Source organism: Zymoseptoria tritici, chromosome 12 (assembly GCF_000219625.1).
Source record: "Zymoseptoria tritici IPO323 chromosome 12, whole genome shotgun sequence".
In the NCBI taxonomy this organism is placed as follows: Eukaryota; Fungi; Ascomycota; class Dothideomycetes; order Mycosphaerellales; family Mycosphaerellaceae; genus Zymoseptoria; species Zymoseptoria tritici.
The window spans coordinates 306,693-320,402 of NC_018207.1; the positions used below are offsets into that span (position 1 = coordinate 306,693).

Sequence of the window (13,710 nt, forward strand, 5' to 3'; positions counted from 1 at the left end):
ATGAAGTTTGAAATACAGCAGGCGACATGTCTTCCAAGTTCTCCTGGAGCCATGACTACACCTCTCTCCTGCCGGAGTCTCAACGTCACCTCCTCAGTCGGACCACGCCGTATCGCCGGATCATTGCAGCAGCTCTTTTGGCAGCGGTCTTACTTCTGACTTACGCTTTGGGTACCGGCGATGGCGCTGGAGATGCTTCTCATACTACAACACCGCCCACTCAAGCTGAGATTGAGGATGCAACAAGACCGCTCTTTTTCAGTCTTTTGATTCCAGGTGGGAGGAAGCAAGATGTGGAGACGTGCCGCACCATCCTCTCGGCTCAGGTGTTGAACTATCCGATACCTCAACTACTTCCTCTGGATCCGTCTCCTATTCAGCCCAGAGACGAAGGACAGGTGAATGAGAACGGCGTTGATAAGGAGGTCACAGAGACGCAGCCTCCAACACCGGCCGTAGTATGGGTGGAAGCAATTCTCAAATGGCTCGGCAGAACTCCACCGGAAGGCGAAGATGGTATCGTCCTCCTTCTGGATGAGCCCGGCGTGTACTTTCAACTGAGGCCACAGGTATTGCTGCAGAGGTACTATCGAATCTTGACGGAGGCGGACGAGAGCGCGAGAGCTACTCGAATGGACGATGTGAAGAAGAGTGTCCTGCACAGCATTGTATTTCCAGCGGCAACATGCCGTCTTGTTTCCGATGGCGAGGTAGGCGCAAGATGCGACGCTGCGCCAGATCTCAGCTCGAAGCCTCTTGGAGAAGGGTACATGATGGGACCGGTAAAGGATATTCGCCAGCTTCTCACTCGCACATTGGTGGCACTCAATCAAGACCCATCAGCGAGCGTCCACAACATCTTCACGACACTCTACACCGAACAGCTCCTCCACCGCCAAACCCAAGTCGACCAAAACTGGTTCACCTTCAACCAAGACCCCGAACTAGGAATCACCCTCGACACCACCTCCCACCTCAGCACCTCCATCCCCCCCTCCACCAACAAAAGCACTTGGAAATCCCTCTCCACCCTCCCACCCGAAATCACCGAAAGCACACCCCCCTACTGGACCGTCTTCGGCTCCGAGCCCACCCTCCCACACACCGCAACCTGGTCTTCCGTCCTCCTCTTCCACCCCTCCTCTTCAACCCCTCACTCCCCACCCCTCCTCCTCCATCCACCATCCACCCCTCCCTCACAGCGCACTCAAACCTGGAAATCCCTCTTCTACCACCCCCACGCTCGAACCCTCTACACCGCCGCGCAACACCTCCCCTCCACGATCGTCGCTTCGATTCCGGTTTTCGCCTCGGATGGACGGACTCGACTTGGAGACAGGACGTTTTGGAACCGGAAAGCGAAGCCTGATACGGCGGGTGCGTTTAATGGGGGGTTGAGGAAGGGACTGCAGGTTGGGGATGCGCTGGAAGAGGACTTTTGGCCTTGGAGGGATATGTGTGGTGGGGAGGCGGAGGTGGAGGGTGTGTTTGGGGATGGGAAGGGGGCGTGGGTTGGAGGGAGGTTTTACTAGATCATCGAAAGGCCGCAAATGTACTTGATGAAAATCAGGGACGCTTCTATTTTATGTTTCTCAACATGTGTATTGTGCACCTCAGACCCAACTCGCCACAGGTAATCTTTCCTCCAACGCCAAAATATGAGAGAAACAAGACAAACAAAAGACCTCGCTCAATAGCACAACTGGGTATTCAATCAATCTTTCCGTTTCCAAACCGACCCTCATCCTCCCTCCAACCCATTCCCACCTCCGCTCCAATCCTCCTCACACCCTCCCCGCCGGCGTCCTCTGATCCCCCGCAATCCCTCCACTCCCACCCTGCGCACTCACCACCTCCCGATACCGTCCCTGCGTCTCCGCCAACTCAATCTTCAACGCCTGAAACGCCTCAAACAACCCACTCTGCTTCGAAATCCCCGCATTGAATTTCTGCTGCAACGCATCCTTCGCCGCCTGCGCGTCCGCCAACGCACGTTGGGTCGCAGCATTTTCCGCCGCTAGACCATCCGCTCGCTTCACCGCCGCCGCGAGGTCGTTATGTACCGTCGAGGAAGAAGTCTGTAGGGCCGCGCGGGCGGACTTTTCAGACGCGAGTTGGGACTCGAGAGCGGAGAGTTTTTGTTCGAGAGCGGCGCGTTCGGTTTGAGCTGTTGTGAGGGCGGCTTGGGTGTTGGAGAGGTCGTCGAGGGCGGTGCGGGACCCGGATTGGTAGCTTGCGAGGGCTTGTTCGGATTCAGAGTTTGCTTTGGCGAGGGAGATGACGCGGTCGGTGAGGGAGGTGCGGTCTTTTTCGCTGGTTTCGAGGGCGGTTTTGGTGGTGGCGAGTTCTTCTTCCAGTTCGACGTTGCGGGTTCGTAGCGATTTGGAGCTTTGGACTAGCTCGGCGATGTCCTTTTGCGTTTTGGACTTTTCTTCCGCGGCGGCGGTGGTGTGCTTTTGTTGGACTGCGGCCATGTCGTCTTTTGCTTTCTGTTCTAGCTCTTCGACTTGTGTCTTGTTGCTTTCCTGCAGTGCCGCTAGCTCGTCTTTCATCTTCTGCAACTCCACCTCATGCGAACTGACGCTCTCTTCGAGCTTCTCCCGCAACGTCTTCGCTTCCGTCACAGCCGACCGACTCGACTCATCCTTCTCCTTCAACTCCGCCTCCAACTCCGCCGCCTGCTTCCTCGCCCGATTCCGTTCCTGCGTCAAACTCTCCGCCACCCGCAATTGTCCCTGCAGCTCCCGACTGAGTTCATTCTGCAGATTCGAAATCGCATTCAATTTATCCTGCCGCACCGTGGCATTGGCTTGTGTCAATTCCTTGATCTCATCGCGGAGATTTTGCAAGTCTTTATCGCGGTCCTCGAGGGTTTTGGACGTGCCGGCGAGTTCGGCTTCGATGGCGGCTTTGAGCTCGGTGGTGATTTTGCATTGCTTGTCGAGGGCTTCGAGTTGTTCGCGGAGGGCGACTTTTTGTTTGGAGGAGGCGTTGCCCATTTTGGCAACGGATGGGGGGAGTGAGGTGGGATGAGAGAGAGAGAGAGGGAAAAAGAAGAGACTCTCAATCAAGAAGAGCTTCGCGACCAGCACGAGCGGCTCACGAGCGACTTACAATCTACAGATGATTGCGCGCAGGGGCATGGTCAGGCACTGGGCCGCAAAGAATAAAGTCAACGGGGTGCGTGTAAGGCCTACATCATCATTAGCTTTGTTGCATGACAGGCGTAGGCCCTAGCCTGGTCCACGCGCTGTGCCTATCAGGGCTTGTGAATGCGCGCAAAGCGAAATTGAGTCGAGGGGTAGGGGTTAGTCTTTGTTGGTTGGCGGTTGATCAGCAGGAATAGGAGGTCAGAGGCGCAATGGAACCTTGGAAGACGGTTTTCCCGGAGATATGCAGGGATCAACCACGCTGAGTCAGCCCCTTGATTTTGATGTGAACTTGGATTGCCGGTTTCATGCACTCGGTGGAGGTCACTCGACTTGAACATCAGCTTCATCGCTCCGATCTATGAGGTGACGTTGATGAATGACGGGAGCCATAAGTAGCACTTTCTATTTCGAGAATCGATGAACTCACAGGCACGGACGAGTTGGCAAGTGGCAGTGTGAGGAAAGCATCGTCAAATCGTGAGGTAAGTACATTGAAGACTGCATGCTCGATATAGTGACGGAAGAAGACCAATGTGCAACAGATTCAAGCATAGAACCAGCAACAACGCTCACATCTTCGACTCTCGGTTTTTGCGCTTGTCTGATCGAGGTGTCAGCAGGAATGAAAACCTCAGAGAGAACGCAATACTCACCCGCCAACTCCTGCATCTTCGCCCCCATCCTCTTCTGCGGCTCGCCCGCAACAAACTTCTCCGAAAGCGCCTGCCACGCCTCAAACAGTCCCAGAATCCTCGCATCCCTCGTACTCTTATTCTGCAACCTCTTCATCTCCATCAACGAATTCCCATCCCTCTCCCTCAGCATCTCCTTGAGGTAAGCATGCACCTCGGCGTGAAAGTTCTCCTTCGGGAAAATCTTATTCACCAGTCCCATTTCCTTCAACTCCTCCACCGGCGCCTTACCGCCGAACATCAACCAGTCATTCGCGCGGTGGACGCCCATGTGCTGCGCCCAGTTGACGGCGCTTCCGTTCTCGGGAATCAGACCCAGCTGGCTGAATGTCACTTGCAGCCATGTGCCCTCGGCGGCGTAGAAGAGATCGCTCGAGCCTTGGAACCATGCGGCTCCTGCGCCGACTCCGTGGCCGTTCATGGCTAGCACGACGACTTTCTTGTGGTCGATGATGGATCGGACGAGTTCCATGCCCACGGCGAACCGCTCGGCCCAGAAGATCTTCTTCTCGCCTTCGTTCTTGAAGCTGGTGGGGGTTTTGGTGACGCCTGTGATGGGATGGTCAGTCATCGCAGTCCCGTCTCAAGCTACTGAATTCGTACTCGTGACATCTGCTCCTGCGGCGAAGAATCTACCTTCGCCGGTGAGGACAGTGAATGTGGTGTCGGGATGTCTATCCAGCTCGCGAAGTGCCGAAATGGTATCGGAGATCATGCTGCCGCCGAAGGAATTGAGCTGCTTCGGCCGGTTGAACTGGAATTGAGTCAGCTGATCGTTCGATGCCGAGTCTGCTACGAAGAACATGCCTTGATCGTGCCAATGCCATCCTGGACCGTGACGATGATATCGTCGTACTTTGAGATGGACATCTTGATGGTCGCTTCGAAGAATGAGCCTCCTTGCTGATATGGTACAGTATGTTTTCGGCTCTGCTTGAGGAAGTCTGTTTGGTGTTGATGTTCAATGCAGTTTGACGTTCGTTGTTGTCGTTGTTCTTCACTGATCATGTTCAATGCAGCCGAACTAACCTCGGCCGTAGACCCTTGTGCTCTGAGGGTCAAGCCACACCATTGTGGCGCATGGTTCCTGGCAGTCTGCACGAGTCGACGACATGTCATCTGCACGAGTCGCCATGAACATGTCGTTCACTCCGCTCATAATCTTTGCAAGTCATTGGCATGCGCTTCACCTTGACGTCTCATGCTTACATCACCCACTCCTTGTGAAACGCAGTCGCATGTCGATTCGATCTCCAGTCGGCCGCGTCTTTGCAATTCAGATGGCCTGAGATCTCGCACAGTACCACATCTGATGGCATTGCGTGAAACTTGCGAGAACAGTGCAGATCTGGGTCACAGTCATCTGATTGCTCATGTCTGCATGCTCTATCGCGGGGAATACGCTTGGAAGATATTCATGGTGCAATTGACAGCACTCGAGTGCAGGAAGTCGTGCTCCAACCGATCCAATGAAACTCCGCGTTCAATGCTGGAGTACCGACAGCTGCGATATCCACCAGCGTGCGCGCCACTGCTCTGATTTGAGCAAGCGAGAGCGCGAAGGAGCAGAGATGTCTATTTCGATGGGTGGGTCTTCTCTCGAGTCTACTGCAGAAACAGCAGATGCCTCTTCGCCCAAAAAATTAGCGATATCTCTCGAGGGCCGCTGCTTGTCGCAAGCTGACCAGATAGTCCGTGGATCCGATGACGCTCCACGAAAAACTCTCGCACAAGCCAGTTGGTCGGCCCATGGGACAGCAAGCGAGCCCTCGGTCCGATCCATTGATCGACTTTGCGAGCGTATGTTGTCTGGAATTGGGTCTTATCAAACCTGCTGCACGATGAGGGTCCTCAAGGCTGTAGTCTGAGGGAATAGCTCGGTAGTGAAGGCTCTATGAAAGGTTGGGATGGATTAACGGTCTCGCCACAATGATGCAGACAGTCCAGCGACAGGTCTTGCCGCATCAGACTTTTGTCTCCACTCAGGATGGGAAGGAGCAACCTCGCTACTTGGGAGCCTTCGCTTAGATCTTGCTGCCACACCGTCTCGGCGGCGACCTGCTTAAGATTAGTGACAGATTCTCTTAGCCTACGTTTTGCATTCACTTCAGCATGCTCTTAAGGTAGTACCGACCTTACCGCCGGGTGTTCCGCCGGAAGTTTGTCTCAACCTCACTTCACTTCACTTCCTCGATCGAACAGACCCTGCTACACGCACCTGCGCCTTTCAAAACGATGCTTTCCGCCACCAGCACATCACTCCTCGCTACCCGCGCAACACTACTCACCCTGATCGGACATGCATTCGCGCAGACAACTTCCTTCTCCGACAATGCTCGACTCTTCATCCAAAACATCGACCCAAACGCCGGCTGGGCAGCTTCAATACAAAACGCCTGCAACGGCTCCACAATCTACGTGATCTCATGCACCTCCGCGCCGATCAACAACGAATGCAGTCCTCGGGTACGCAACCTCCGCTCTCCAAGCCAAGCTCTCCAACATCAACTGACCTCCTCCCCTCCAGACCGCCACCATAACCGAAGGCACCGACTTTTACATCGCCACAACGCCAGCCATCTACTCCGAGACCTCCGCCACCATCACTCAATCCTGCGCGCTGGACAAGGCTGCTTTGTCGGCTTCTTGCGTGGCTGAGATCGCGGCGGGTGGGTACGGGAATGATATCAGATCTACGGTCAGTTACAATTTGACGGGTGGCGACTACTACCAGTATGATGTGAAGGTCACGAAGGGTGCGGAGCGGACGGCGGGTGGAGGTGCATGTGTCAAGGAAAGTGGTGCTTCGCAAAGGCATAGGAAGATCGAAGGAACGAGGAGTCGGGTGATGGTATGGGTGTGCACGATGCTGGTCAGTGGCTTGGTGACGCTTTCGATGCCGTAACAGGACGAACGATTGATTGCGGGCGAGCATTTCAAAAGCCTCCTCAAACAGCGTAAGCCAGTATCGAAGGAAGCACGTGTCTCAACGCATGTCAGCTCCTCAGAGCGTCAGTCAACGGATGACATTGGTTTCTTTCTGTAGAGCTAGCCACCCAGACCCAGGTACACATCATCAATGCGGACCTCACCCACATAGTCCTCGTCAAAGCTCCCAAACGCGCAGGAAAACTCAAATTTGGCCACCTTGTTGGCACCCAAGACGGCGGGGAATATGGCGTTATTCAGCCAATAGTTCTTCGACAAGTCCGCAGAGGTAAGCGTGTGGGTAGCACGTATCTCACCGCCAAAATAGACCTGGAGGGCGCAGCTTGATCCCGCTGGCGCCACCAGTGAACCCAAACGGTAGTAGTAGTTCAGAACGACGTCGTTGGCAGGTGTATAGCTGGTCGATTGCGAGAGTGACGCCGTTGACCCTACGCCGGTAGATCCAGCTCGAGATATGAGCGATCTGCTAAGTGTCAGCGGGATGTGTAATGGAGGCTTTCATGTACTCACGCGTCTCCGCTCCCACTTTCAGCCTTTCCTTGGTCATTGACGGACTTGGTCGACTGAGACATCCATTCGGATATGTTCGTGGGATCAGTGGCTGTGGTTTCGAAATCCGGGTTCCTGATGCCGTTGCTGTCTCCCAATGTGGGCAGAGGAGCTGGTGTCGACGTAGTCGTACTTGAGGATAATGTAGCACTGCCTCCGTCGCACGGTGTGGCAGTGAAAGTCATGACCGTGCTGTCTGAATATCGTTGACTGTCGATCAGGAGCTTGTTTGAGTAGAATTGTAGCACGTTGCGTTCAGACGCAGTCCGATCGTGGCAATTCAGAACCTTGTTGGCATCGAGAGCACATGCCATGTCGATCAAGCCATTGCTGTTCTGCGCCTCAGCTGGAGTCATCTCATATACATATCCTGGACGGCCAGCTTCGATAGACCAGGACCTCTGGTCTGCATCAATAAGGCGACTGCCATCCAGCTTGTATATGGTGGCATCAGAGTAGCTCGACACAGGTGAGATCAAGGGGTCGTATGGGTCTAACCAGTATATGGCAAGGTAATTACCGTCGGCGGCCTGCAGTCTGAAGCCACCAGCGTCGCATCCTGCCGCTGCGGCTGAAGTGGTGGTTGTTGACGCAGCCGAAGTGGTCGAAGAGGGAGTGTTCACAGTAATAGAGGTAGTAGTAGCAACAGCAGCGACGGGCTGGAAGGTAACAAGAACATCAATAGCAGCAAACACTCCCATGGCGTTGCTGAGATATCCAGTCCCAACGTGCAGGAATGAGTCCTGAGGTGACTTGGAGAACTGGTCCGGATCGCCATAGCGACCATCGGGAAACGTGCACTTCAGTGAATTCGTGGCCGCCACTTGTAGGACAGAGCACACAGCTCGCCGCCCAGCATTGGTGGAACCTGGACTGAAGCGCAGGTATGGGCCATACCAATCGGTGTCGACAGTCGCCGACTTCCCGGTACAGCACTGAAGGTGTGCCGGAAGACATCTCTACTCGCTGATCGGTCGAGCCTTCGTCAATGATTCTTCCGGGCATGTCATCACCGCTCCGCCGGATGGTGAATGGCGTGTTGGACGGGCATGGCGGTCCTGTAGTGGTGCTTGCTGCGACGGAGGTCGTTGATGCTGATGTTGCCGAAGACGATGTGGTCGGCTTGGAGGTTGTCAAGCTTGGAGATAGAGGCTGAGTGGTACCAGATGTTGTACTTGACCGTGTAGTGGTGCTTGCTCTGGAGGTCGTGACACTCGTCCTGATCGAGCTTGTCGAACTCGTTGATCGTTCTGGGTATAGCTTGAGAAGTCGTAGTACTTGTCCGAGTCGCTGTCGTGCTGACACGAGATGTCATTGTAATTGTTCGAGCCGTTGTCATGCTGACACGGGTTGTCGTAGTACTACTCCTACCCGTTGTCGCGCTAGTCTTGCTCGTCGTTGTTGTGACCGCGGATGGGCGAGGGCAAGTCCTGTCGTAGAGGACGGCACGGGACGACTCGTTCGGTGTTGCGACGGTGGCCACTGGTGCCGAGTATAGACGGCAGTATCCGTAGCCGAATGCGTAGGCCTTGCATTGCGAGCTGCTCAGGCATTGAGTGGTGCATTGATTAACCGCTGTCGCGGCGAAGGTCTTGAGAATATTCTGATTCTTGTCACCCGCCTTCAGAACGCATATCTGGCAGGCTCTGTCGTAGAAGCGAGCTTGCGATGTAGGCTTAGCGTCAGCGATGGCAGAAACCGATGCCGAATAGGTACGGCAGTAGCCACCCGACAATGCATAAGCAGCACATTTCGAGTTGTTGAAACAGATTGCTGTGCACTGCGAGAGAGAGCTGGCGGGGACGGTTTGGAGGACGTTTTGCTTTCTGTCAGCCGCTGCAAGGCCACAAGTTGGTGAGGTTGATTGAAGCTTCTCGAATTTCGAGCGGAGTCGCACCGCCGATGCCGCACAGAAGCAGGAGGACGGAGAAGGAACTAAGAAGCTGCATTTTGAGAGCAAGCGAAGGGAGGAAGCGATAGGTAGTGAGACAACACTTGCTTGTGAGAGCGTTGTCGGGTCTTTTGTACATACCTGACGGCGACGCAGCAGCCCGCGTCTTTTGGACTCATTATCCGTTGGCTGCTCGGGGTTCCCGTTGTCCTGCAAGCCACACGATAGATGTCCGGGCTTTGAGGCGTCGGCCGTACGCTGTCGTGGCCTGATGTATTCTCGTGCTAGACCTGCTGACACGTGCGAAGCCCTGCATGAACATACGGCAGAGCAATGCATAAAGAAGTCGAAGCCTGAGACATCGGCGTTCCAGTAATCACTGATTGATCGCGGAGCAATCATACCTTCTCGTCCGTGGTATGCGTCGCAACCTCGCAAGACTTTACCTTGTAAGCTTGTTAATTGGCGTGCAGAAGGTTGTTCTAGATCAGCTCATGAAGCTCATGTAGCTCTGTCGCACACGCTAAAGGCCATACTAGTCCGGTATAGGATGCCGCAGGACGAAGCTTCGGTCAACAGCGCAGTAGGCCGGTGAGTTCCAGGAGGCTCTCGGGGTTCCCGCCTCTGCAGTGGTGGTGCCAGCGAGCCGCAGGTCGCTGGTCGCAAAAGAAGTTTCCACGCACCCGTGGTGCGAGGAGTCATGGTACAGCCACTCTTGCTCGGTCTTCCCCGATCATGCCACGACATTTGGGAGCGCTTAAGCTTGCTGCGAAGCTTAACAAGCCGCAGCACCAGAAAGTCAAATTGACCTAGGCGAACCGCTCGCTTCGCATTGGCCGTAGAGTCCCGTCGCACGCTCCTGTGCAGGCTTTGTTGTGCGAAGAGCTTGCCGTCGGGCTGCCCGGTCTCCTGATGTAAAGAGCGGACAGGATCAGTCGATGCTGGCATGGCGTGAGGACTAGAGGCTCTCTCTTTGCTTTGCAAGACCGATCATTGGTAGACGGTATGTGGCTTGTCCGGACCTTTCCGCTATTTTGCTGGTGGCGCGTTGAACCCGCCGTAACATAGTCGTCGGTGAGCACGAGCAGGTCGAAGGCTCTAGCACTCACCGACCAAGGGATTTCGCATGGCAAAGCAGTCAGGCAGGCGCCGGGTCCTGTCGCGACAGGTAAAGCAGCAGATGACACATGCGCCTTGTCCTCCCATGCGAACGTCGCTCGAAGATCATCGTGTGGACTCTATCGATGTAGTGATATGCTCGGTGAGATGTGGATGTGTCTGTTGTGAAGATACAGCACGAGCGATCGGCAGATCATCGCCTTGGTGACATCACCCAAAGCTGAGCTGTCTCTCCAACGTCACCTCGTCAATAAAGAGCTCACCGACATCCTGCCTGCTTGCCCGATGCAATTCCGAGTTCGAAGATATGCCGCTACATCGACGAGATAATTTGGTCTAGGTGGACTTGGATCGTATCTCCGGACCCAAGTTGAAAGCAATGAGCACACCCGACTTCCCGCGGCAGCATTTAACGACCCTGCCAACCATCATCAAATTCCTCCCAGATGATGCAGCCGATCCACGAAACTGGCCAGCATGGAGGAAATGGTCAGTTGTCGCCAGCATAACTCTGGTCGATCTCACGGTTTCGTTCGGAGCATCAGGCTACTCACCAGCCACTTCAAAGTTCACCAAAGACTTTGACGTGAGCCCTGAGATCGGCACGCTGGGACTGTCGCTCTATGTTCTCGGTCTGGCTCTTGGTCCCATGTCGCTCGCTCCATTGTCAGAGTACTATGGACGGACACCGTTGTATGTCATCCCATATGGCATATTCTTGCTATTCCTGGCGGGCACTGCTGCTGTGCAAAATGTCGGCGGGTTCCTGGTCTTGCGAATCCTCTCGGGCCTCTTTGCCAGCGTAACGATAGCAAACTTCGGAGGAACCATCGCAGACATGTGGCCGCGTGAGCAAGTCGGCCCAGCAATGTTTGCTTTTCTCTGGGCGGCAGTATGTGGAAGTCCCATGGGATATTTCTTGATGTCGTTTGTGGCGCAAGATCATGGCTGGAGAACGGTGATGTGGGCGATCCTGGGCATTTGCGGAGGAATGTGGCTGCAGATGGTAGTTGTGCTGGTGCTATTTGGTAATGAGACGAGGCATTCTGTTCTGTTGAGAAGGAGGGCCCAGCGGATGAACGAGGAGGAGAACGTGGACACTTATACCGTGACTGAAGAGATGAGAGCGACCGGTGTCCGTCAGCTGTTCGCAACGACGCTTTCTCGGCCCTTTCGATTCCTTGCAACAGAGTCGATCGTTGTGTTCGGCGCACTTTACAACGGCTTCTTGTACGGCTTGTCCTTTCTCTTCAATGGCGCTTTCAACCTCGTGTTCGGAGAGAAAGGCCATGGCTTTGATACGAGAGGTGTTGGACTCACCTTCCTGGGACTCATGATTGGCATCTCTTTGGGCCCTTTAGCGAACATCTGGCAGGAGCGGCATTACCAGCAGCAAATCCAGGAGCCTGCCGATTCTGATGATGAGCAGCTGGCCAACGCTCCAAAGGTCAAATACAAGCCGGAAGCTCGCGTGCAGATTGGCAAACTTGCGGCAGTGCTGCTTCCCATCAGTCTTTTCTGGTTCGCATGGACTTCGCCACCGGAGTATGGTATCCACTGGATCGTTCCTGTCCTTGCCACGGTCATGTTCGGCTTTTCCTTCTACACCTTGATCCTCATGACTTACTTGTACACCGAGGAGGCATACCTGGTGTATTCTGCGAGCGCGCTGGCAGGTATCGGTCTTTCGAGAAACATCTTCGGCTGTGTTTTTCCTTTGTTCGGTACTCAGATGTGAGTTCATCATTGCCGGTGCAGATGATATGCGAGACTGACTTTGCGGTAGGTTCGAGGGTTTGGGGTACAATTGGGCGGGCACGATTCTTGCCATTGTTGCATGCCTTCTTGTGCCCATTCCGTTCATTCTGGAGAGATATGGGCCGTCGCTGCGGGAGAAGAGTCCATATGCTCGTCAGCATATGAAGGGTGATGAGGATGACGAAGAAACTTGATGCGTGGTGCGTCCTTCGTCTCCCTGACGCAGCGTTGCTTGAGTTCAGAGCGGGGAATGAAACGACATGAGCAGCGCAACATCTTGCTGCATGTGTTTGACGCCAGTGCATGTCCATAGAAATAGAAACCCGGTCGAGGCTCAGTGACCTGTTTCTGTAAGCAGTTCTTCTCGCTTTTGTCGTATCTGTGAGGTGAAAGAGCTGCACCATCTGCCATCGGCGTAAGCCTCCCTGCCACTCCCTCAGCGTCACCGTCCGTACATATCTCAGAACAACAGCTCGTTGCCCTGAGCACGTCCCGGTGGTTTTGTGATCCGTTGATTAAGAGCGGGACTGTCCGCCGCAGCAGTACAAAACATCTCAGGCAGCCTCAAACTCTTTCTTCCTTTCCTTTCTTCAGACAGGCAAATTGGCTGGGAGCCCCACGATACTGGACTTGACGTGTCTCTTCAATGAGCAGTCGACCTCCACCAGCATCGCAAACCTCCTGGCCATAGATCAATCAATGGCCTCGCCAGCCAACGCCTTGCCAGCGAATGCCTTAAAAGCCATAATCGCCATGGGTCAGGCACGTCGACCACCAGCTCCTCGAATCCTTTCATGGCAGCGCGGTGAGTGATCAAAGACCTACATTCCTTTTCATCAGTGTCGTCGCCTTTTGGCGGTGGCTTGGAGAAGACAGTTCGCCTTTGTCTGTCGTGTTGGGAACCAATACCCATGAATGTCTGCTCCACCGTTGACGCCGTGTTTGCTGTTTGTGCGTGTGGCAGAAGGTCACTTTAATTCCGCTGATGATGTATCCTCTCGAGCGGCGAGAGAAGCCATGGGGAGGTATTGAAGTGGTCGATATCGCAGTGGGCGCCCGTCTTCGCTTGCCTCGTTGCCTACTCTTCCGGGCGATCTGTGCGAGTGGCAGAAAGCGATGGTGCAGACAACACGTATGCCTGCTCTTCTGCTCGATGAATCACACTACCAGACATTGAGGCACGACCAATGCCCTCAAAGACAATAACGCATCACGCTGACGCCCGTGGACCTCGACACTCGAACGCCCAGCACGCCTTCATCTGTGTCACCGCACACCGCACCATACGCATCGAGCACCAGTGGAACACCGCCTCTTCCATCTCCAACCAGCGCCAGCGGTCCACGATGTATGTTTGATCACATCTTACGAGAGGAACCAGAGACCAGAACAGCCACCAGGAATGGCGCAGAAGCTTTCTGAAAACAAGAAGAGCTGGAAATTGAGGCAGGCATACAAGCATACCACACCCGATGGAAGTCGAACGAGCAGACGGCGAGAGGACGCTTCGTCTCCGCACCGCATCTGTGGGAGTCGAGGATGGTGACACTGCAGCCGCAGCGACATGATCACCAACGAACACCACACTGCGGCGGATCAT

At 54.6% G+C, this 13,710-nt stretch overlaps 6 protein-coding genes across 6 annotated transcripts; 3 read left to right on the forward strand and 3 right to left on the reverse strand.

Annotated features, from left to right (window-relative positions):
- Nucleotides 1–26: 26 nt before the first annotated feature.
- On the forward strand, nt 27–1,532 carry MYCGRDRAFT_111414 (uncharacterized protein; the record flags this gene model as incomplete). The annotated part of the gene is made up of 1 exon (XM_003847829.1): nt 27–1,532. The coding sequence occupies one exon, from the start codon at nt 27–29 to the stop codon at nt 1,530–1,532; it is 1,506 nt and encodes a 501-aa protein (XP_003847877.1).
- A 252-nt stretch (nt 1,533–1,784) lies between these two features.
- Nucleotides 1,785–2,999, reverse strand: MYCGRDRAFT_111415 (uncharacterized protein; the record flags this gene model as incomplete). Its single annotated transcript, XM_003848158.1, has 1 exon — nt 1,785–2,999. One exon carries the CDS (start codon nt 2,997–2,999, stop codon nt 1,785–1,787), a length of 1,215 nt encoding a protein of 404 aa, XP_003848206.1.
- Nucleotides 3,000–3,721: 722 nt separating this feature from the next.
- Nucleotides 3,722–4,649, reverse strand: MYCGRDRAFT_96942 (uncharacterized protein; the record flags this gene model as incomplete). Its single annotated transcript, XM_003848157.1, has 3 exons — nt 3,722–3,753; nt 3,806–4,393; nt 4,448–4,649. The coding sequence occupies 3 exons, from the start codon at nt 4,647–4,649 to the stop codon at nt 3,722–3,724; spliced, it is 822 nt and encodes a 273-aa protein (XP_003848205.1).
- Nucleotides 4,650–6,079: 1,430 nt separating this feature from the next.
- Nucleotides 6,080–6,749, forward strand: MYCGRDRAFT_96943 (uncharacterized protein; the record flags this gene model as incomplete). The annotated part of the gene is made up of 2 exons (XM_003847830.1): nt 6,080–6,310; nt 6,372–6,749. 2 exons carry the CDS (start codon nt 6,080–6,082, stop codon nt 6,747–6,749), a joined length of 609 nt encoding a protein of 202 aa, XP_003847878.1.
- Nucleotides 6,750–7,299: 550 nt separating this feature from the next.
- Nucleotides 7,300–9,291, reverse strand: MYCGRDRAFT_96944 (uncharacterized protein; the record flags this gene model as incomplete). The annotated part of the gene is made up of 5 exons (XM_003848156.1): nt 7,300–7,394; nt 7,476–8,215; nt 8,356–8,602; nt 8,714–9,178; nt 9,240–9,291. The coding sequence occupies 5 exons, from the start codon at nt 9,289–9,291 to the stop codon at nt 7,300–7,302; spliced, it is 1,599 nt and encodes a 532-aa protein (XP_003848204.1).
- A 1,440-nt stretch (nt 9,292–10,731) lies between these two features.
- On the forward strand, nt 10,732–12,304 carry MYCGRDRAFT_77261 (major facilitator superfamily protein; the record flags this gene model as incomplete). Its single annotated transcript, XM_003847831.1, has 2 exons — nt 10,732–12,086; nt 12,139–12,304. 2 exons carry the CDS (start codon nt 10,732–10,734, stop codon nt 12,302–12,304), a joined length of 1,521 nt encoding a protein of 506 aa, XP_003847879.1.
- Nucleotides 12,305–13,710: the final 1,406 nt, after the last annotated feature.